Consider the following 22,908-nt stretch of genomic DNA (forward strand, 5'->3'; position numbering starts at 1 on the left):
CTCCCCCTGAGAGATAGTTGGGTCTCGACAATGATGTTAGTGTTTTCTTTCTGGAGGCGGAGTTTAGAGTATAGTATAGCCTCAAGTAGTGCTTGTATTCAAAACGTGTGTTGTTTTCTCATGTGCTTGTATTTCTAACTTACTTTTCTATTTTTCTCTTTTAGTCTGTTCTCTGGGGAGGCAGTAAGGGGCCGTGGAGCTGGCCTCGGCACCGGGAGAGGCTGGACTTCCTGTCTCTCTGTGCTGAATGGCTGCGATGGCGCCCGCTCTCACTGACGCAGCAGCTGAAGCACACCACATCCGGTTCAAACTGGCTCCCCCGTCCTCCACCTTGTCACCTGGCAGTGCCGAAAATAACGGCAACGCCAATATCCTCATTGCTGCCAACGGAACCAAAAGAAAATCCATTGCTGCAGAGGATCCCAGTCTAGATTTCCGAAGTAATCCCACCAAGGAAGACTTGGGGAAGCTGCAACCACTGGTGGCATCTTATCTCTGCTCCGATGTGACATCTGTTCCTTCAAAGGAGTCTTTGAAATTGCAGGGAGTTTTCAGCAAGCAGACAGTCCTTAAATCTCGCCCTCTCTTATCTCAGTCCTATGAACTCCGAGCTGAGCTGTTGGGGAGACAGCCAGTCTTGGAGTTTTCCTTAGAAAATCTTAGAACCATGAATACGAGTGGTCAGACAGCTCTGCCACAAGCACCTGTAAATGGGTTGGCTAAGAAATTGACTAAAAGTTCAACACATTCTGATCATGACAATTCCGCTTCCCTCAATGGGGGAAAACGTGCTCTTGCTTCATCTGCTCTCCAGGGAGGTGAAGTGGGGGGATCTGAATCTGGGGACTTGAAGGGGGGTATGACCAATTGCACTCTTCCACATAGAAGCCTTGATGTAGAGCACACAACTGTATTTAGCAATAATGGCACTGCAAACAAATCTTCCGTAAATTCCATGGAACAGCCGGCACTTCAAGGAAGCAGTAGGTTATCACCTGGCATAGACTCCAGCTCTAACTTTGGGGGTGTCAAGGTAGAGGGTAAAAAGTCTCCCCTGTCTTCCATTCTTTTCAGTGCTTTAGATTCTGACACGAGGATAACAGCCTTACTGCGGCGGCAGGCTGATATCGAGAGCCGTGCCCGCAGGTTGCAGAAGCGCTTACAGGTTGTGCAAGCCAAGCAGGTGGAGAGGCATATACAGCATCAGCTGGGTGGATTTTTAGAGAAGACTTTGAGCAAACTGCCGAACTTGGAATCCTTAAGGCCCCGGACCCAGTTGATGCTGACTCGAAAGGCTGAAGCTGCCTTGAGAAAAGCTGCCAGTGAGACCACCACTTCTGAGGGACTCAGCAACTTCCTGAGGAGTGATTCCATTTCAGAAGAATTGGAGAGATTTACAGCCAGTGGCATAGCTAACTTGAGGTGCAGTGAGCAAGCGTTTGACTCCGATGTCACTGACAGTAGTTCTGGAGGGGAGTCTGACATTGAGGAGGAAGAGCTGACCAGAGCCGATCCTGAGCAGCGCCACGTTCCTCTGTGAGTAGAACCCCTGTGAGATGTCATTCTCGAGAAGTGTTGGGACCAGGGAGGAGGATTTCGTGAATTCCCGCTATGGAGAGAATGAGATTCTTTGCATCTAGAAGCCTAGGTTCCATTTGTCTTTTCTCCTTTTTGGTAGACAGGTGTATATATCTACTAGTGATAAAGTGGAAGATACTTCTGAGGTGTACTGTTTTGTTCCTATAGGCTAAAAGGTGTTATTTATTTTATTAAGGGAAAAACAAAAACCTTGAAGACATCTTACTTGTGAAGGGGTGCACTGTTGCCTTTTGGAGTGAATTTAGACTTCTTTTGGAGCTTGTGATGTGTATGACACTCTTGTACGTTTTTGTGGTGTCACTGTTTAGATTCTGTTTTAGTAAGTGGGTGCAGCTATTTAGTCGACACACTTAACATTGCTGGCATTGATGATTACTTTTAATCGAACCTTCAGTAGAGAACACACCCAGTCTTCAATTTAACAAGAGATTTTCTTATATTTTAAGGACTGACAAGCAGAAAATGCTATGGAACATTTCATAGGTTGTCTTCAAGCACAATCTGCTTTTCTACCTTGATTCTCTTCCTAAAAGAGCCCATCTCGATCCAATTAGGGTTTTATTTTTCTCTCAGCTAAGTTAAACATGTTGTATCTGGGATAAATTCCTGCTGTTTTTTCCTGATCTTGAGAAAATTCTTCCTCAGCTCTTTGTGCATGGGATCCCAGGTTGGTGCGGAGGAGCAGAGGTGCTTCACTCTTGTTCTTTCCTACTAGTCCTGCTGCTGTCAGCACGAGGCTTGGGAGAGGGCACTGTGAGGAGTTGGAAAAGAGGGGCAGGGTGGTTGACTCGGAGTAGGTCTGCTTTCACTTCCTTTTTGGGTAGGGATGTTGTAAACGCTGCTTTATTCTGGAATGGGTGGATGTGTTGGAACAATCTCTTTCTCCTTGCCTGTAGTAAAAAGGTGACTAAGATTTTCACAGGAGAGTTGGTTGTTGACACCTATACCTTTCAGCAGTAAGTTTCCTGTTTTCTTGAATTTGTTTATATTACCTACATACACAGTATTGTGTATCTTAATATGAAACTTTTGTTCTATGGTTCTATTTTGAGGGGGCAAAAATGGGGTAATTTTTGCTGAATGACTTCTTGGTAGACCTAGTTACGAGATCATTTGATAGTTCTCTGTGCTCAAGGGTGCACATCTGTATTCATAGCTTAAGCAGGTAATATTTCAGAGACTTGGCTGCTGTCGCTGTAACATGACTATAATATTGCCAGCAATATTTGTGGCTTTATCCACACTGATTTTGCTGCATAAACCACTACTTTAAACACAATTTTGGTTAACAGATACTTTTTGCTTAAAAGAAATTTCATGTGACAAATACTGTGGTTGAAGCATTTTAAATAGTATGGGCTTTTTTTGTGTATTTGAAAAAACTGTCTAAAATATATAATCTTATGATCAGGACACGTTGTATTGAAAACATCTCTTGAGTGTTGGTCCTGTTGCTAAGTGTTCTAACCCAGTGAGATCAGAATACCTGAGAGAGGACTTTTCTCATTCCACAGGATAATCTAGTGACATGAAAAGACCTTTTAGTCCATTCATTGCTTTGTCCTGGGCATTCTTCTCCCATAATCGTTTATTGATTGGAAGAGTGTGAAGTATAAGTACAGCCACGGGATCATTTTAGGAAACTTTTGGGGAACAACTGACTCCTTTTGTAATGAAACCAGCTAAGTAATGCTTTAAAAATTGGAATTTCCAGGCCTCAGGTCATATCAAAGTAAGGAGAATGTGAGCGTTAAAAAAATACTGTCAAGTAAATATATTTTTGCACAGTATGCTGCTGCTGCTGTTGTTATGTGCCGTCGAGTCGGACCTGACTCATAGCGACCCCTCCTTGGGTTTCTGAGGCAGTATCAACTAGTTGAATTTAAATAAAACCACTAGTAATGTATAAGTATTTTAAACTTTAAAGGTTTTATTGCGCAAGGACACCAGATTGACTCTTTAAGACTCTGTTTGTTGACCTGAGTATTTGAAAGTTTTTAACAGTTGGCCAGACAATGAGTGTGGAGGCATTGCTTTACTTAAAACAGAAGAAAAAAGGAAAGTTGTTCTTTTGATTCAAGAAGCCTTTTCCTTGTGACCTAATAGTCCCTTCCGAATCTCATAAACCACCTTGATAATTTCAGTCCCACTATTAGAAATTAGTTAACTTTTTAGGAACTTGACTCATTTGGTGGCTTTTTTTTTTTTTCTCTTTTTCTTTTTTTTTATTAGGATTTGGGTGAAGATTTACAGAGTAAATTCACTTTTCATACAGCAGTTCACATATACTTTGTCTCATGTCATTGACCAAAATTTACAATGCAGCAGCTCCCCTCCCACTTCCTCCCCATAGTTACCTCCTCCCAGTGGCCATCTCTTTATACTCTTCAGAGGCCCATTGTCTGCCAACCCTGTATATGATCTTGGATACACTCTCCATTTAGACATACATAATTGTTTAGCTTGTTCACCCATCTATCCGTCCCTATACCCATATTTGCTTTCATTAACAACTCAGTATTGTATTTACAAAGGGGTTCATATTTGTTGTTTGTACTGCCCATGTAACTCTCTCTGTCTTTCTCATCCTCAATGCTGCCATATTGGTCACTCCCATTTGGTACATTGCCCTTCTCTTCACCCAAATCAATATTTATCTCTATCTATCTAACAGCATTCCCTCCCCTTCCCTCCCACCCCTGGTAACCAACAAAGAAAATGTCCTCCAATATATAAACATTTCATTTGGTGGCTTTTCAAGTTTGTTTTTGATTTTTTTCCCCTTCCAGTAGCCTGTGGAATAATTCCCTTCTTTTCTGAAGTACCTCTGCCAGTGACGTGAACCTCTGGCTGGCCCATCTACTCCGATGCAGTGCTGCCCCCTGTGTCGGAGTAGAACTGTGCGTTCCATAGGGTTTTCAGTGGCTGATTTTCTGGAAGTTGATCGCCACATCTGTATGCAGGTCTATTCAGACCTCCCACTTTGGGTCAGCAGCTGAGCACATTAATCAGTTATACCACCCAGAGGTATATTGGGCTTGATTTGGTCTAGGCAGCCATGATGAAAGTTTTTAGTAAAGGAGAGTGTTGAAATGAGTTGTTTTCAAATGAGGCTGCTTAAATTACAAGTGGATCCTTCTGTGGAACCTGCAAGCCCTTCCCCAGAAATTCAGTTGTTTTTTCTTCTTTCCTACCTCCAAGGGGAAAGACAATGACCCATTTTAAGTCCTTGGCATATCCTAGTGTAGCAGAATGATTGATTTTTTTATATGCTGCGAAATTTTTAGTAAATTGTATGTTAGTCATTTTATTATACTTTACAGTATACTGTGTATGAAAGTGAAACATGTTAGGGAAATTCTTTCCATTTTCTTGGTTCATTATTTTGTTTGGTTAACTGATTTTGTTTAGTGTTAGATTGCTATACCTTTTTGTTTTAAGCTCCAGGAAGAATCTTCCCTAAAATGTTTCATATGTTGTCCTGTCTCGGGACACTGAACATATGTAAGTGTTTTTTTTGAATATTCTGCATTCTCTCAGGTTTGTTGGGCTGGCCTTTGTCATTGTTCAGTAACATCACCGTGTAGGGTTTAGGAATTTAAACAGAACATCTTAAACTCATGGAACTAAGAAGGAACCTGCATATGATTCTTCTTCTTTTTTAAAAATTTTATTGTGGTAAAATATAAAACCAAAAAGCCAAACCCATTGCTGTCAAGTCGATTTCAATTCGGTTTCCAAGGCAGTAATCTCTACGGAAGTAGATTGCTCCATACATCACAAAAATTTTTAATCACACTGGAAGCATACAATTCTGTGACATTAATTACATTCACTGTGTGTAACCATTCGTAATGTTTGTTACTTAATTGTAGAAGTAAAAGTAGGGCATTCAGTGATCTCCTATGTATGTAATATAACTGTGTGTTCTCTTCTACTTTAGTTTACCTTGATATGCCTCCTGTTTTTTTCCCAAGAGTCACCCCCTCCTTCCCCACACCCTGTGATTTTACTATGAATTTTTGGACCTGTTCCTCATTTTGTTAAATTTGGTGTTCGTTTTCTTGGCCCCTTATGCTTACAAACTTCTGTAGTAAGTACCAAACTCACTGCTGTCAAATTGGTTCCGACTCATAGCGACCCCTTCTTGGGTTTCTGAGGCAGTATCTCTATGGAAGTAGATTGCCCAGTCTTACTTCCCAGTCTTCTGGTTAGCAGTCAGATGCCTTAGGCACTATGGCACCAGAGCACCTAGTATTTGCTGTTAAGTAAATAATGCATTTCCCACATATTCTTTTAAATGTGCCCTTAGATTAAGTCACATTAGCAGCGTTCTGGATACCTGGACCATGTAATGTTAGACCCTTTTGTCCTAAAATTACTGTTGTTGTTATTTTCTGAACTGTTCTTTGTTGTTTTACTATGGGATATATTTAGGGTCAGTATAAGAAATAATCCCATAACACTTTTCATTGTGACTACTGTTGTTGAGGATGTTGTTCTTTGTATTACACAATGCCTTCTTTATAAGGACCCTAGGGAGAAAGATGTGCAACCAAGAATAATTATGTTTTTTCCTAAGCTTTTAGTCTGTTTTTATTCCTTGGATGCTGTGGTTTGTGTTGTTTACTAGAATTCATCTTTCTTACTGGCCTTTGGAAGTTTAACACCAAGCTTGGAGGTCTTTTTGTTGTGTGCTTTGGAAGCCAACTTCTTGGCTTCATTTTGCCTCCCTATTCTTGTTTTATTTTTCATGACTTTATTGCTGATTTAATTTATGCTAACGTATGTTTTATATGTCTGATAGCCACCTAAAGTCTGTTCCAGATCAGAGTAAATAGGCTGTAAACATTCAGTTCAGTGACACTGAAACATGTGTTTGAATTTTGCATCATCTTGATTGTAGTAACTTTCCTTTACTTAGGGAGAACTTCACCCTCTCAGAGTTGTTAATTAAGACCTAAAGGAATAATGAATTACTAGTGTGTGTGTGTAGCTTTTTGCTTTTTAGGTACTCTGGAATGTTTCATGTTGCAACTCTTACTTGAATCTTTTAAGTATACATAGGTGCTGTTGCCAAAGGTGGCAGTCAAGTTGATTTGTCCTTTATTTCCTACTCTTTGTCCATTCATCCATGCAATGATGGAGTGGGAAGAACATTATTAACCAGGAGACCTAACTTCTAATCCTTCTCTGCTGCTAATTAGCTACATGGCCTAATCATGTAACCACCTTTCTGTTAAAAAGAGGGGATTGGACTTAGATGATCACCTGTAGGTCTTAAAATACTTTGAAATGTGAGTATACCTACTCCTCACTTAGCAACTCTGTTACCTGATTCTCATTTACAACAATCGTAAAAAAATCAAAATTTATCTGTTTTGTGCATTAACCACATACATATGGCAGTAACAAACACCAAGGTGCCAGGCAAGAATAATGCTAGCTGTGATGGTTAAGGTTATGTATCAGCTTGGCTGGGCCATCATTCTCAGTGGTTTGGCAGTTCTGTAATGATGTAGTCATCCTCCGTTTTGCATAAAGTCAGTTTTCCCATAGTGACCTGGTCTTTGGAACCTAACCATTTCCATGAGTGAGAAGTGAGTATGTATATTTATCTTTAAATAACATCGATGGGGTTGTTCCCAGCATCATATTTTGCATTTGTGGAAACTGAGTCAAAAGTCCCAGTAAATGAGTGGTTGAAACAAAACAAGTTTCTTGACTTTAACTTGAAGCTTTTATTCTTTTACTACCTCTTTATTATTTTCATTGTCCATTAAAATGTTTTTTTATTTTTTTTGATATGTGGGATACATTATATGAAAATAACTCCATTGTGTCTTTATAGAAGTTACTTTAAAAACCAAATAAACCAAACTCACTGCGGTCGAGTCAGACCTGACTCACAGCAACCTCTCCTTGCGTTTTCAAGGCAGTATCACTATGGGAGTAGATTGCCCAGTCTTCCTCCTGAGAAGTGGCTGGTGGCTTTGAATCACCAGGCTTATGGTTAGAAATCAATTGCCTTAGGCACTACGCCACCAGAGCTCCCAGAAGTTACTTTAAATCTCAGTAAATTTTCAGTTTCCGCTAGCTGGCACATGACATCCAGTGGCAGAGACAGCAACTTTGTCATTTTTCCCTACTCTCTCCCCTTTTTCCCTGAGAAGGTATGCAGGCAGTAAAAACCAGGCTTAGTGCTTCTTTGAGGTTTCTAGAGGAAGTTAAGCTGTGGGTATTGGGGGTTACCCATTCTGCAGCTGTAATTGCTATGTTGTTGTTGTTGTTATGTGCCGTGGAGTCGGCCCCGACCCATAGCGACCCCTTCTTGGGTTTCCGAGGCAGTATCACTACAGAAGTAAGATTGCCCAACCTTTCTTCCGAGGAGTGGCTGGTGGGTTTGAACTGCCAGCCCTCTGGTTAGCGGTCAAGTGCCTTAGGCACTATGCTACCAGAGCTCCTGGCATTGCTATAGGTGTTTTCTATTGCCTTTGGACTGGTGTTTTCATTCTTTAAAGTTGAGTGAAAATATGTTTTTATGATAGTCCTAAAATAGTCATATAATAAGTACTTATTGAATGAGGAAATACGTGTAAGGTGCAGGAGATGTAATGGGTGAATAAACTGAGTCTCTGTCCTCAAAGATTTTACAGTTTTCAAGGGGAATGGAGACATGTAAGATCAAGACAAGTAATTATAATAATACCTGGCACATAGTCATGTAAGGGAAATGCTGGAAGATGCAGATGAGTAGGAAGAAATCACAATTAGTTGATGAGTTTGGGAAAAAGGGTATTAGGAACGAGCCTTGAAGGGTGGCTAGGGTTTTGATAGACAGTTTTCTTTTTTTTTTTTCCACTTGTGGCCTAGTGAAGTAGGTCAGTACAGGTAGAAGGCATAGCATACACAGAGAGGACAGAGACTAAGAGCATGGTGGGACTTTGGTGGCTAGAAGTTGGGGGTATGTTAGAGTCCTAGTATAGATAAGAGGTAGTAAATACAGCGTGAAAAGGAAAAGAGAATTCCAGAGATGATAACAGGGGTAGAGTTCATGGGACTTTGTAACCGTGATGTGCAGAGGCAGTGAAGGAGGAGGAGGGGTCATCATAGATGGTTGGAGTTTCAAGCCTGAGTGCCTGCAAGGGTAGGTGATGACTGGTAGCAAGCATTTCAGTACCCAGTTTACAAAATAACCCTAACAGCTTGTATTAATAGGATATTAATGAGAGTCCAAGTTCTTTATTAGAGCCTTAAAAAGAAAGGTTTCTGAATTCCTTACAGATTCTGGCAAGTGTTGAAAAAATGCAAACAGTTATTTTACCTTCCAAGTAATCCCCTATAAGCAAAAGGGGGAGGAGTTGATCTATATGGAGAGATTTCATAGGTTACATTGTGGGACTTTAGAATTAAACAGTTAATCAAGTCTTTATTGAATGCTTGCTGGGGTGCTTAGGACTATAGTAGTGAGTTAGAGAAATACAGTCCCTACCCCCTTGGAGAATATAAGTTAATAAGATTGTTTAAGCAAATAGTCATATAGATAATGATATATTTACAATTGTTGTGAGTGCCACAGACCCAAAATTCAGAGTGCTATGAGGATGAATGACTATCAAGATCACTTAAGATAGGGTGGCCTTGTCATGGTCAGTCTTCTGAGGAAGTGACATATAAGCAGAGCACTAACTGAAAGGTGAGAAGGAATTGGTGGGGACAAAGAAGGGGCATTACCAGCTGAGGAAATAGTACATGCTGAAGTCTTGGGGCTGGAATGTGCTTGATGCTTTCAAAGAGCAGATTAAAGTGAGTGTATTTGAGAGGAATAGGAGTGGTAAGGAATGAGCCTACAGAGGTAGGTAGAGACCAGATCATACAGGTCATATGAAGGCTTAAAATTTTATCGTGAAACCGTTTACAGGTTTTACACATGATCAGATTCTTTTAAAAGACACCCCCCCCCCCTTATTGTGTGGAGAGTGGGGTGGAGCTGAACATGGGGAGATCAGTTAGGCTTTTGCAGAAGGTCAGTTAAGAGAGAATGGTTGGACTCAGCCATTAGCAAAAGAGTGAGAGACTTGGATATTGGAGGTGGAGTGATGAGGCTTTGTGATTGATTGGATGGGGCGGGGAGAAGGTGGTGAGGTCCAGGGAAGAGATAAGTGTGATTCCCAGATTTTTGGCAGTAGTAACTACATTGGATGGATTTGCTGTAATAAAGAAGGGGCAGGTAGATGAAGTGTAGGGGTGGTGGTGGTTGGGCATTCAGTAATTTCAGTTTAAACGTTCTCTGCAGAACTGCACAGGTTCTGGTTTCCTTTACTAAATATCCTAATGGACTCTAATCAGCATGATAAATTGTTTTACTAGAAAAGGAAAACCTTGGAGCCATATTCTGTTACAAATAAATAGTGCTTTAATTTGTTTTCTCACCCTTTTCCTAAACAAAGACCAAAATGGACTGATTATTTTGCAAGCTGCGCAGAAATTTGTGCCTAAGCTCATGTGCTATCATATCTACCAGTTCAGTGACTTTTTCCTGTTTCCCATTGTGTGTCTAAGAAAATGATGTTCTTATATTCAATGTAAAGAAAGCATTGAGTTTCTAGACATTTGGACCAGAGGGCTCCATGTATAGATAAAGAGTTAGCTGCTGTTCAGTCAGCCTATGACTCATGGTGACACCATGCACGTTAGGCCTGGTCCTACGAATCGGACCTTTGTGATCTATAGGATTTGTAGAAGTAGATTGTCAGGCCTCCTTAGTCTGGGAACACCACTGAACGCTGTTAGGTAGTATAGTACTCCCCAGGCCTCCACTGACAGATGGGTGGTGGCTGTGCATTGCCAGCGTCTCTCACACGAAAGATGAGAGTTCTGCCACAGAACCACCACTGCCCCCGCAGAGGAAATCTTGTTAATTTTGATTCCCATTAAGGCTTTGGGTCAACTTGAACCTGTTTGATTTTATGTATGTAATCGGGAAGAAACATTTTGCACCGAAGTGATAAACACAATTGCTTTGCAATCCATTTAGATCCACTGAAAGTATATGGAGAACCTGTTCCTCAAACAGAGTATATGGCACAGTTAAATTTTAAGTGGTGTAGCTTGTTCTGATAATCTTGTGTCATTGTAGCAACTATTTACATTACATTACATTACATTACTCAGGTAAGAGAATTTTTGGAGAAAATTATTTTCTTGAGGGAAAGGGGAAGTTGAGGAATGGCACTAGGAAATACTCCATTTGAAGCCACTTTCTTACAGATTGTTTTATTTTTGCCTAATACACTAGGAAGGGAATTGACTAACGTGTATGTGTGGTGACTGTTTTCTTTCTTAACCCCTTAATGCTTGTTTCTTACTTGCTCTTTTGGTCGTTGAGGGATGCATCCTGGGAAGATCTTAAACTGAGGGAAACAGACCCTAGGGTATTGGAGACTGAATTAGTCTGAAACCTGGGAGAGTGCACAGAACCCCAGGAGGATTTTGACTGAATTGATTTGGGTGAGTTAGGAAGCAACATACTTAGCCAACTTTGTCTTATCAGACAACGGAGTTGAGCCATGTTGATAGACATAATAACAGCCTACATTTGCTGAATATTTTGAATGAGGCAGTGCTGTAAGAGCTTTATACCCATTAATCTTTTTAATCTTCACACCAATACAATAAGGTAGATATTGTTATCCTAATTTTACAGACAGGAATGGAAAGTTTAAGTAACTTAGTATCACACAGCTAATAAGAAACAAGGTGGTAATAACTAGGCTATTTACCCAGAACCTGGGTAAACACTTGGCATAGTAGTAGAAACAGAATCAAGTTGTCTTTTAGAGTTGGTTGGAAAGTGTTCTGCCAAAAAAGTAAATTTAACTTTATATTCAGGAGGCTTTATAAATTAATTTGGTAACATATATTTTGAGGAAAGGTAAAATGTTCTGTATCTTACCACATACACCCATTAGTCTGCAATATCATACTTCTGAATTTCTTTTCTGGTCTAAAAGTTGGACTGACTGGGCAGAGAGAGGCCTTTTGCCACGGCAGACTGCATGCGAGAAGAGGGTGTGGTGGTAGGGAAGGAAACAAGAGAATTCCCATTTTTTGGTCACACTGTCTATACATATGTTAGGTGGTTTACTTTAGAAATCTTATTAAATTTTTAGAACATTTATATGATGAAAATGATAGGCTTATTTTACAGTTGAGGCTACCAAAAAAAAAAAAAAAAAAAACCAAACTTACTACCATCGAGTCGTTTCCAACTCATAGCAACCCCCATTGGGTTTCTGAGGCTGTAAATCTTTATGCAGGTAGATCACCCCATCTTCCTTCCACGGAGCAGCTGGTGGGTGTGAACCACTGACCTTCCGGGTAGCAGTCAAGTGCCTTATCCACTATGCCACCAGAGCTCCTACAGATAAGTTAAATAACCGGCTTGAGGTTATAAAGATCGATGCCGCTTCTTTCTCTCTGTTCTTTCTCCTGGAACGAATTGGCAGGGAGCAGAAAACCCATTTCAAGAAATGGAGCAATCTGAAGGCATGTAGCTTTGTCTGTTTGTTTCATTTCCTTCGGATGGCTCTTAGATGGAGGCACAGCACACAAGGGGGGCATATGGCATTGATCATGAGGGGTGATGGAAATGTCTATTGGATTAATCCAGAGAAAGACTAATTTCATAATTTTCCCCCTTGGGAATGATTAAATTAAAACATTTTTTTAACTCTTAAAAAGGATAATTTATATTTTATCTTAGCTCAAAAATCCTTGTTTCCTCAGTAGCTGGAAAGAGAAATATCTTAAGGTATCAGAGTATTTTACTTTTTGCCTTTAGTCTTCCCTTGTGATTAAACCAAAAAACCAAACCCATTGTCTGTCAGGTTGATTCTGACTCATGGCTACGCCCATGTTGCAGAGTAGAACTGAGCTCCATAGGGTTTTCTTGACTAATCTTTAGAGAAGCCAGCCCTTTAAGATTGTCAGGCCTTTCTTTTGTGGTGCTGCTGGGTGGATTTGAACTGCCAGACCTTCAGGTGTTAGACAAGCGTAAACTTTGTTCCACCCAGGGCCCTTCTCCCTGTGCTTCCAACTGCTATAGGATTGTAAGCATATGTTCTTGTTGTGTTGTTGTTATGTGCGGTCGAGTTGAACCTGATTCATAGCGACCCCTCCTTGGGTTTCCGAGGTGAAACCACCACAGAAGTAGATTGCCCAACTTTCCTTCCGAGAAGTGGCTGGTAAGTTTGAACCGCCAGCCTTCTGGTTAGCAGTCAAGTGCCTTAGGCACTAAGCTACTAGAGCTCCTTCCTAAGCATATGGTGTTAGTGTTTATTAAACACTTTCTGTTAAATCTACTTACTATAAGAACATTGAAAGAGATACAGACAGTTGCAATTGAATATTCTGATTGGCTTTGACCCACTTAGTCTGAATTTGTATCGTTTCAGTGTCTGAGTTTTTAGGAAGTTTCTAATTAACGTTTTACCTAATTTTTTATTGATTTGGTAATTCCCCGAAAACCTGAAGGATGATTATTATTTTTCATAGCATTTGTGGGATTAGTACTAAGGAAGGAACAATGTAGAATAGAGAATTCTGAACAGCTGCTAAGAATTTTAAATTTTTGTTTTGTTTTTTAATCTCCCCACAGGCTTAAAGTCTTCCTTGTAAAATCTGGATTATACCTTTTTGAAAAAGTTTGTTGTTTTGTAATGATAGAATCAGGCTAATATGGGAAAGGCTGTTGTCACTGTCAGGCATACTGTCCCTTAGGCTGAGGTGTGCTGAGTTAGGCTCAGGTGTGCTGAGTGGCCAGGTGACCCACTACATAGCTCATACTGCCTCCATTTCCTCAGGGAGTCTGCAGACTGTCTCGGCAGGGAGTAAGTGGCAGAGATGCAGCAGTCCACCCACTTGTTTCTCTCATGAGGCATCCTGGTGCCAGTGTGCGCCTGAGTGATTCTTGTTGTGTGTTACTTGTTTATTTATTTGCTTTGTTCCATCGAAAGTAAGGTTTTGCTGTTATGAATGGACCCTGAGGGTGGGGCGTAATGATAGAGGGAAGGCAAAAGCCCTTAAGAGGTGGGTTTCTTTTTTGCCTAACAAAGCTGCTGTTGGAGTGTTTGCTTTGGAAATAAATGTCCCTAATGAAAAACATCCATCTGATTCCCTTCTGCCTTCTAAAAAAAAACACACAAAGCAATACAAGTTTTCTTAATTCCTGTTTCTTTCCCAGAAACAATTGATTAAACACTATTATGTTGTTGTTATGTGCCATGGGACCGACTCATAGTGACCCTTCCTTGGGTTTCCGGAGGCAATACCAGTATGGACGTAGATTGCCATCTTCCTTCCAAGGAGCGGCTGGTGGGTTTGAACTGCCAGCCTTCTGATCAGCAATCAAGTAAGTGCCTTAGGTACTATGCTACCAGAGCTCCGAAACACTATTATAGAACCAAAAAAACCAAACCTAGTGCCATTGAGTTGATTCCTACTTACAGCGAACCTATAGGACAGAGTGGAACTGCCCCATAGGGTTTCAAGGCTGTAAATCTTTATGGAATAAACAGATTGCCTCATCTTTCTCCTGGATGGTGGGTTGGAACTGCCAGCCTTTTGGCTAGTAGCTGAATGCTTTAACCACTGTGCCACCAAAGCTCTTTAAAAACTATTATAGATTGTACAATTCACTTACAGAACAGTAAGGTACTTCTTACCTTTGGACACTGTCAAACATCAGAGGCAGAATTTAAGTTAGTGGTTTTTAGATTCATAGAGTTAACATGGTTGAATTGATTAATTTAGTTGCCTTCATAGAATTTTACTTTGAGAATGGAAAGATCTGGGACTTTTTATGTAAAAAAAGATTTCTTCACCTCTTGAGTTTTCAGCTGAATTGCTGCAACCACTGTTTCTCTAGATTTCCAACTGGGTGAAAATGTTTTCTTTTTAAACTGGCACTCGCCCAGGAGATTTTTCCAGCAAGTATTCTTCGGGCACACCCTTTACATAGTGAATGTTGCAATATTTTTATTCATAAGACTGGAAGACAGGCCAGTCTTCTTTTCCTAAGATAAAAGCAGAGTGAAGCTTGCCTAAGTACTCATTTTGCCCCTACCCAGATGTATTTGAAATTGATCTCTTATGCAAATACATTCAAGCATTCAAGCTTTAATTTGACTTGGAAGTGTTAAGTAGAAAGGCTAATTTTCTATTTGAGGAAGTTTGCTTGGTGCAGTGATTGTGCTTTCAATGAGAATTCTCATAATTTGGTGGAGCAATGACTTGATAGTAAGTAGGTCTCAGATAGGAGTTGAGAGTTGTGAGGTGACTTTGAAATTGACAAGGTCTGCATACATTCAAGAAGTTTACATGATATGTATATATTTGGTTTTACATTAAGTGGGGAAGTTATATTAGATGATTGATGCTTCTGTGGTTTACTGTAAAGTGTGATTGCATTATTGAATGTCCTTAATTTCATTTGTGAATGATAACTGGTCAAGATTTACTGGTATTATGAATTGCTCTTGGGTGTTTCCTAACAGGTCCATCTTCAAAGAGCTGTAGCTTATATTCCTTTAATAGTTATTCCTTCGACAGTGATCAAGGAATTGCCGACAGTGATCAAGGAATTGCCGACAGTGATCAAGGAATTGCCGTAGTCAAGAATCTGAATAGAAACTTAAGTTGGTGTTATCAGTGAAGATAGTCAAAAGTGTCCCTGTGGCAATATGAGAAAAGGAGTTCCAGAAATCTCTGACTTTAAAAATTTTCAGAGTACTCCAGCTATTCATAGACTAGCCTTTCAGGACCATCTATTTATCTTTAAATCTTTAAGATTAACTTTGTCCTCAAAGGGGTTTAAAAAACAAAACAAAACAAAAAACGCTTCTCTGACAGTAAAGTAAGGAATGATGAAAACACTTAAAGAATTGATTCCTGCCTTTAAGAAGTAATTTACATGACTGACCCAATCCTGCCCCCATAGTGATATCACCTCAGAAATCCATGGAGAGGTCGCTATGAGTTGGGTACGACTCGATGGCACTTAACAACAACAACATGTATGTTCAGTAGTAGATATGTGGTACAGACATTACTTGTGAAATCTTAGGATGGGGTAAATAAGGTCACCCAAAAGACCTGAGAAGAGATGGAACTTGAGTTTGGATCAAGGATGACTATTAGATTTCAAAGAGGAAATAGGATATTTTGGGTCCAGAGATGTTTCAGGTCCTCAGAATGTTGTGTTTGGCTAATAGTGAAGTGTGCTATCTGCCAGAGAAAAACAGTAAAAGAAAGTGAAAGATGAAGTTGGGAAGGTTCATTGGAGTCACATTGTCTTTGAAAGTCGGATTAGGGCATTTGGACTTATCTAAGAGTAGTGAGAAATTACTCAAGGGGAACGGCATGATTAAAGTGCTCTAAAAAGAGTCATTTGATGCTGATGTGGGTTGGAGGAATTGGAGATACATAATGGGAAAATTGCAAGTATGTGATGAATTGGAGTAGGACAAAACTATAGAGTCAAGGAGGCTATTGTGGTAAAACCAAAACCAATTCCATTGCCTTCAAATTGATTCCAACTCATAGCAACCCTAGCTGTAAATAAAGTTCCTGTGTAAATAAAGGTCTTGTATGAGTCAGGGCTGACTTGACGGCACATAACAACAACAACAACAACAACAACAACAACGACGACAACCAGGGTGATGAACATAGAGTGGAAAGAGAAGTCTACATGCAAGCTTGGTTAAGTAGAGAATTTTAAAGCTGACTTTGGAGATAAGCACAAATTTATGGTTTACATCATTTGGGAAAGAAAGGGACCAGGTTTGCTGGTTTGATAGAGCCTGGTAGAACCACTGAGACTGTGCCCCTAACTGTTCTTCAGGTCTGGAATTGAACCCACACCTGTGGCTTCCAGCCAAACAAAAGACAGGTATATGAGGTGAACATTTACACTAGGTAGATAAACTCCTTGGGGAGAACAAACATGGGAGAATAGAAGGGCTGTGTATGCACAGGGACATAGCTCAGGGGGCAGGAGTACATGGAGGAAAGGACACAAGAAAGAGGTAACTATGGGGAGGAAGTGGGAAGGGAGCTGTTGCATTGTGAGAAATTGTAGTCAATGTCATGAGACAACGTGTATGTGAACTGCTATATGGAAGTGAATTTGCTCTATAAACTTTCACCCAAATCACAATTAAAAAACAAAACAAAACATATTTGTGGCTCTACCCCAATAAGGAATTTGAAAAAAGAAAATTGATGAGAGATATAGAAGTCAAGTGACTGTGCCAGAGATTGTTAGAATAAGAGTCAAGGTTGAAGCAGGGTCGTGACTCCAAATCTTGTGTCTTTCTACAATTACACATTTTAGAAAACTTAGTGAAGTAACTGGATTTTGGTCCTAGAAAATCATCAGATAGAAGTAGGAGAGGCAAGAAGAGATGTTAACGTTTAGGGAGGTGGAGGAGGGGAAGGAAGTTACTTGGTGAGAAAAGGTCTTTGGTTAAAGAAGAGTGCTTAGCTCCTTAATTTTTCTGTGTGTGGTTTGAGATAAAATTTTAACTTTACATTTTTCCCTAATGGATAGCCAGTTATCCCTAAGTAATGGAAGAGACCATTGTTTTCCTGTGAATAGGAATGCTCCTTTAATTGTAAACTAAATTTATATGCTCGTCTGTTACTGTATGTTTTCTTCTGTTTCATTCATCTGTTGTCAGTTCCTGTGTAAATATCACACTGTTTGAATTACTACACCTTTAAATGCTATAATGTGTTTCACGTGTTACTTATAATATATAGTATTTACTGTAACATTAATGTTTGATAGGGTAACTCCATTCACCTTCTACTTAAAATTACATCTATTTTTGTGAAAGTACTATATTTGCATGTTATCTTAGCAGGAAAGTTGGGCAATCTACTTCCATAAGATACCACCTCGGAAACCCAAGGAGGGGTCGCTGTGAGTCGGGTCTGACTTGACGGCACATAACAACAACATCTTCCATGTGAATTTTAGAAGCAGGTTGTCAATTTCCTTTGAATCATGCTAGGGTTGGGATTGCATTGAATGTACAGGTTAATTTAGAGATAGGACATCTTGACTACATTAGGTCTTCCCTTCCACAGTCATGGTATTTTTCTCTATTGAGGCCTTTGGGTCTTAAGACAATTTATTCTGTTTTACAGATTAATAATACTTCATCACATTTTACCCTCAGTTACTTTTTGCATTCAGTAGAACACAAGAGATAATGCTTCAGAGTCTGATCCATGTGGATCCAGGCTCCCTGACTCATTAGCTCTGTGACTTTTGCACCTTAGTTTCCTCTGTAACATTGGAATTATAACACTTACCATATTAGGATTTTTATTAAGATTAGGTGAGGTAATATATATAAAATGCCTATCTCCTATACCAGTGTCTGGCATATAAATAAAAATGACACTCAGATTTTGTGTGTGTGATCACTCTTGGACATTGAATTGTCAGTTTCTCGTAATTATAGCAAATCATGTAATTTGTACTTTAGTACATTGTCGTCTTTTTAATTGGCTTCTGATGTTAAAGTATGCCATGATTTTGATGCCTTTTTTTTTCTTTTATTGCTTTTTGACAAGATTTTATAATTTTCTTCTGTTCTCATTGGCATTGAGTGTGCCAGTGTAATATCAAGCTTAATTGTTATTTTGTGTTGTGTTGTTGTTATGTACCATCGAGTCGGACACGACTCATAGCGACCCCTCCTTGGGTTTCTGAGGCAGTATCACTACGGAAGTAGATTGCACCATCATCTTCTGAGGAGTGGCTGGTGGGTTTAAACCACTAGCCTTCTGGTTAGCGGTCAGGTAGCTTTGGTACTGTGCTACCAAAGCTCCTAATTGTTATTTTACTACTATTTTAAAAATAAATTGAACAGATTCTTGATGATACTTTATCCCTCCTCCCCCACCCCCTTTTTTTTTAAACTACTTGGGAGGCAAGCTTTTCTAACATTTACCGTTTTTGTCATTTTAAGTAATAGCCGCCACAGGTTGTATTGTTGTTTTTAGTGTACTTGCTAGAAAGGTTTCTTAGGCTGTGAGAACTAAAAAGACTGTATTTCTCCTTTCCTCTTTCATGTCTCTGTGGTTTTCCAGAAATGAATTTGGTTAGGGTAGGGTTTCTCAACAGAAGCACTATTGACATTTTGGGCCAGGTAATTCTTTGTCTTGGGATTGCGTTGTACAATGTTTAGCAATGTCCCTGGTTCCCTAGCTAGTTAATGTAAGTAGTGATCCCCTTTCTTATTTATGACAACATGTCTCCAAACATTGCCACATGTCTCCTGGGGGTAAAATTGGCCCTGGTTGATAGCCACCGGATCACCTTCTTCTGTATCTCCTTGGAGAAGGGAAAGGGTGCTAATGTCAACCTTGTGCTTGATGCCAGATATATCCTTTATATAACTGTTTCACTTATTTTCATAATACTGTCTGTCTGATAGCTTTGTCTCTCTTCACAGATGAGGAAACTAAAATTGAGATCTTGAATCTTGAGAAGACATAAGCCATATAATATGGATACTTCTGCTCTGATTGTTTACTGCTTCCCTTCACCCCACCCTAACATTTCTTGTCACTAGCTCTAAGGAAAGAATTATTATACCCATTGCTGTGTAGTTGATTCCAACTCATAGTAACCCTGTAATGACAGAATATAACTGCTACATAGAGGATTTCCAAGGCTGTAAGCAGACTGCTACATTGTTCTCCCCAGGAGTGGCTGGTGGGTTTGAATTACTCACCTTTCAGTTAGCAGTCAAGCACTTAACCACTGGGCCACCAGACTCCTCGGAATAACTGTACTTCACCTGTATCCAGGTAGTAGTAGGTTTTACAGAGATGATGGATTGATGAATCAAACTGTACCTTTCAAATAGAAACTCACAAAGGGGAAACAAGAGGGGGAATATTTCCCCCTAAGGCACAAATTAGACTCAACTAGCCTCCCTCTCCATTTTTTTCCCTGTTACATATGAATAGAACACATGGCTTATACAAGTCAACCATCCTCAGTTTTATTGGGATAGGGCCACTGTTTTCTTCTTAGTCTTTTTCCCATTCTTTTCCTATTCTTGTTTTCCTCATCACTATTACACCTCACCCTTCCACCACAAACAAAAACAAACTAGATATCCTTTGATCCAAGTGAGTTCATAAGCCTACACTACCAAAATTGAGAGTTATAAAGGGAATGGGACTGATTTCAAAATGCTGCATCTGATCTAGAGGGGGTCTAGTTGAGTGTGGTATTATATCTAGCTGCAAGAAGCAGCAACAGCTATTAAGAGATTTCTGTTTTTAAGCCCTTGCATACACAACAAGGCACCTGGAATTTTTCATTGTTGTCTGAAATGGTTAGTTTATTGTACTGTGTGTGTGTATGTGTGTGTGCTGTAATCCTGACTTTTCAGAAGTTTTAACTCATGAACTGTTTTTTTCCTACCGTGGAGTCTTTTGGGTAAGGTTTTCTTAGCTTTTCTTTTTTCCTCCAGTGATACTTTTGTTTTTCTTTAGATTCTCTCCAAGTTAAAAAGAGCATGGGGAGTCCCACTCTGCTGGGGAAGGGGTAACCTTCTAAGGAATAAATGACCTGATGTTTCATGATGCCTCCATGTAGCCATTCTGTATGGTGCTCCTTTCCTCTTTCCCCATGCCAGTATCCTTTCCCTGTTACATGTATGTGAACATGTATGTGAACACACTTTGTAAGCAATTAATGGGGTTCATGCCATCCTTTGCTGCTTTACTGTCATTTCCAGCCCACGTTTTTTGGAATTTGTATGTGTGGCTTCATTTATCTATTTAGTAGTTAACCCTAGAACACTAATTTCTATGTTGTTGTTATGTGCTGTCGTGTCAGACCCGACTCACAGCGACCCTTCCTTGGGTTTCCGAGGCGGTATCACTAGAGCAGTAGATTGCCCAACCTTCCTTCCGAGGAGTGGCTGGTGGGTTTGAACTGCCAGTCTTCTGGTAGCTGACAAGTGCCTTAGGCACTATGCTACTAATATCTATGTTGTTGTTATGTGCTGTCAAGTCGGCCCCGACTCATAGCGACCCCTCCTTGGGTTTTCGAGGCAGTATCACTATGGAAGTAGATTGCTCAACCTTCCTTCTGAGGAGTGGCTGGTGGGTTTGAACCACCAGCCCTCTGGTTAGCAGTCAAGTGCCTTAGGCTCTATGCTACCAGAGCTCCTACTACTAATTTCTATAGGCTCTTGAAAAAGAGAAGAAAGAGAAATGCTCTTAGTTACAGTATGATGACATAGCAAGCTGAAACTTCCCGTGTCCATTTTTATAGATGGAAAAATTGAAAGAGGAATTTTAACTGATTCTTTTTCAGTTACTCCTGTTTCCTATGCAGTCCCTCAACGAGATGGACTGACAGTGGCTGCGACAGTGGCCTCAAATACAGCAGCAGTTGTGAGGATGTTCACAACCGGGCATTGTATTGTTTTATTGTACATGGGATCTCTGTGAGTTGGAAGCAATTCTATAGAACCTAACAACATACATTTCAAGATCACATCTCTCTCCAGTTTTTCTAACTGGAGTGGATTGTATGTACACACTTGGCTTGACAAGAGAACTGAAATACAATGCTTAGGTCATAATGTCAGTACATAATGACCAAGACGTCAAACCAGGAAAGATTTATCACTCGAAGCCTAGTTTTCTCCCACAAGGCCCTTTTAGATTTGAAAGAATACTGCTTCAATTTTCTGATGTTCTGTTTCAGGTGAGTTATGGCGTGGTGCTTCTGTGTCAGCAGGTATGCGTCTCCCCATACAGTGGAGTCAAGATAGAACAGTAGATAGAATAAGTTTCTTAGTGATTTCAAAACTTAAATTATTTAAAATTTAGTTAAACTATTAAAAATGATTACTATGAATTTCAGCATCTCTGGATTTATTAATTACACAAAAATTTATTTATCAGTTTGTTGCTTTGCTTTCTGATTTGCTAGTCATTTTTTAAAGGGACTGCTGCTTGGATGAGGGAGTAAATACCAGAACTGTGATACTCTAGGTTGGTAACGGTGAATTGGCTTAATAGTGGATATTTGCTCATTGGACTTAAACAAACAAACAAACAAGAAAAACCTAACAGCTGCCACCTGTGTCAGTCTGGCACCTGCTCTTTTCAAACTCTTTGGCATAATCTAAATAAATCTCTGAAATTCCCCTTCCTCTTTCTCTCTCCCTTTTGTGTGTATTGTCAGTATTAGTTTCACCTAAGTTCAGTTTCTGTCATCCTGCATAATAGTAAAGGCTAAATGAGAACATTAATTGGTGAAAATGTGTTGCTTCAAAGAAGTTTTAAGCAGTAAAATTACAATGGGCTTCACAGTGGTAACGTAATCCTTGATTTGTCTTCCAAAAGTATTTTGTCATTTACTTGATATATAGGTTTTATAATCCAATAATTTATTTAAAAAGTAAACTTTTGTATGAAATACGTTCTGATTTGTGTTCTAGGGATGAGCACTGGAATCTTAATGTCAGTATTTAAGTGGAGATAGAGACACTGGTGGTGCCTAAGGCATTTGACTGCTAACCAGTAAGCTGGCAGTTCAAACCCACCAGCCACTCCTCAGAAGGAAGGTTGGGCAATCTACTGCTGTAGCAATACCGCCTTGGAAACCCAAGGAGGGGTCGCTATGAGTTGGATCCGACTGACAGCAGTGAGCTGGGTTTTTGGTTTTGAGAGATACTAATCTTTATTTATAATGGTTTTATGGCATGGTATTATTCAGGAACTTACGTAGTAATCTGTTGTCAGAGATGTCAATTCTTTGAGAATCCTTAATTTTCAGATTTTATTTTCTTCCATATAAAAGTACCCCGAAGATAAGGATTAGGTTAACATTTGTTTCTTCCAAGTTGCATGTTTCTCAACTTTGTCTGTACATTAGAATCACCTGGGTATAATTTTTTTCTTTTTCTTTTTTTAAGGCTAGGTGCTAAGATTATACCCATGACACTGCCAAACCAAAAACCAAACCCACTGCCATTGAGTTGATTCTGACCCCTGTTGAGTTTCTGAGGTGGTAAATCTTTATGGAAATAGATTGCCCCATCTTCCTCCCGCAGAGTGGCTGGTGGGTTTGAACTGCCAACCTTCTGGTTAGCAGTCAGATGCTTTAGGCACTGTGCCACCAAGCTCCTTGGACCCAAACTAGGTAATACATAATCTCTGGGGTAGAAAACAGGCATCTTTATTTTTTAAGTTCTCCAG

General features: G+C 39.8%; 1 protein-coding gene across 1 annotated transcript in view; it reads left to right on the forward strand.

The window, feature by feature from the left end:
- The first annotated feature begins 247 nt into the window (after positions 1–247).
- Positions 248–22,908, forward strand: part of KANSL1 (KAT8 regulatory NSL complex subunit 1) — a 171,118-nt gene continuing 148,457 nt past the window's right edge. The window contains exon 1 of the mRNA XM_042783555.1: positions 248–1,536. Coding sequence (XP_042639489.1) covers positions 248–1,536 — 1,289 coding nt within the window. The remainder of the gene's footprint in view (positions 1,537–22,908) is intronic.

The sequence above is a fragment of the Orycteropus afer genome, unplaced genomic scaffold (genome assembly GCF_000298275.1).
Source record: "Orycteropus afer afer isolate SDZICR_OR568_19922 unplaced genomic scaffold, OryAfe1.0 scaffold00018, whole genome shotgun sequence".
NCBI classification, from domain to species: domain Eukaryota; kingdom Metazoa; phylum Chordata; class Mammalia; order Tubulidentata; family Orycteropodidae; genus Orycteropus; species Orycteropus afer.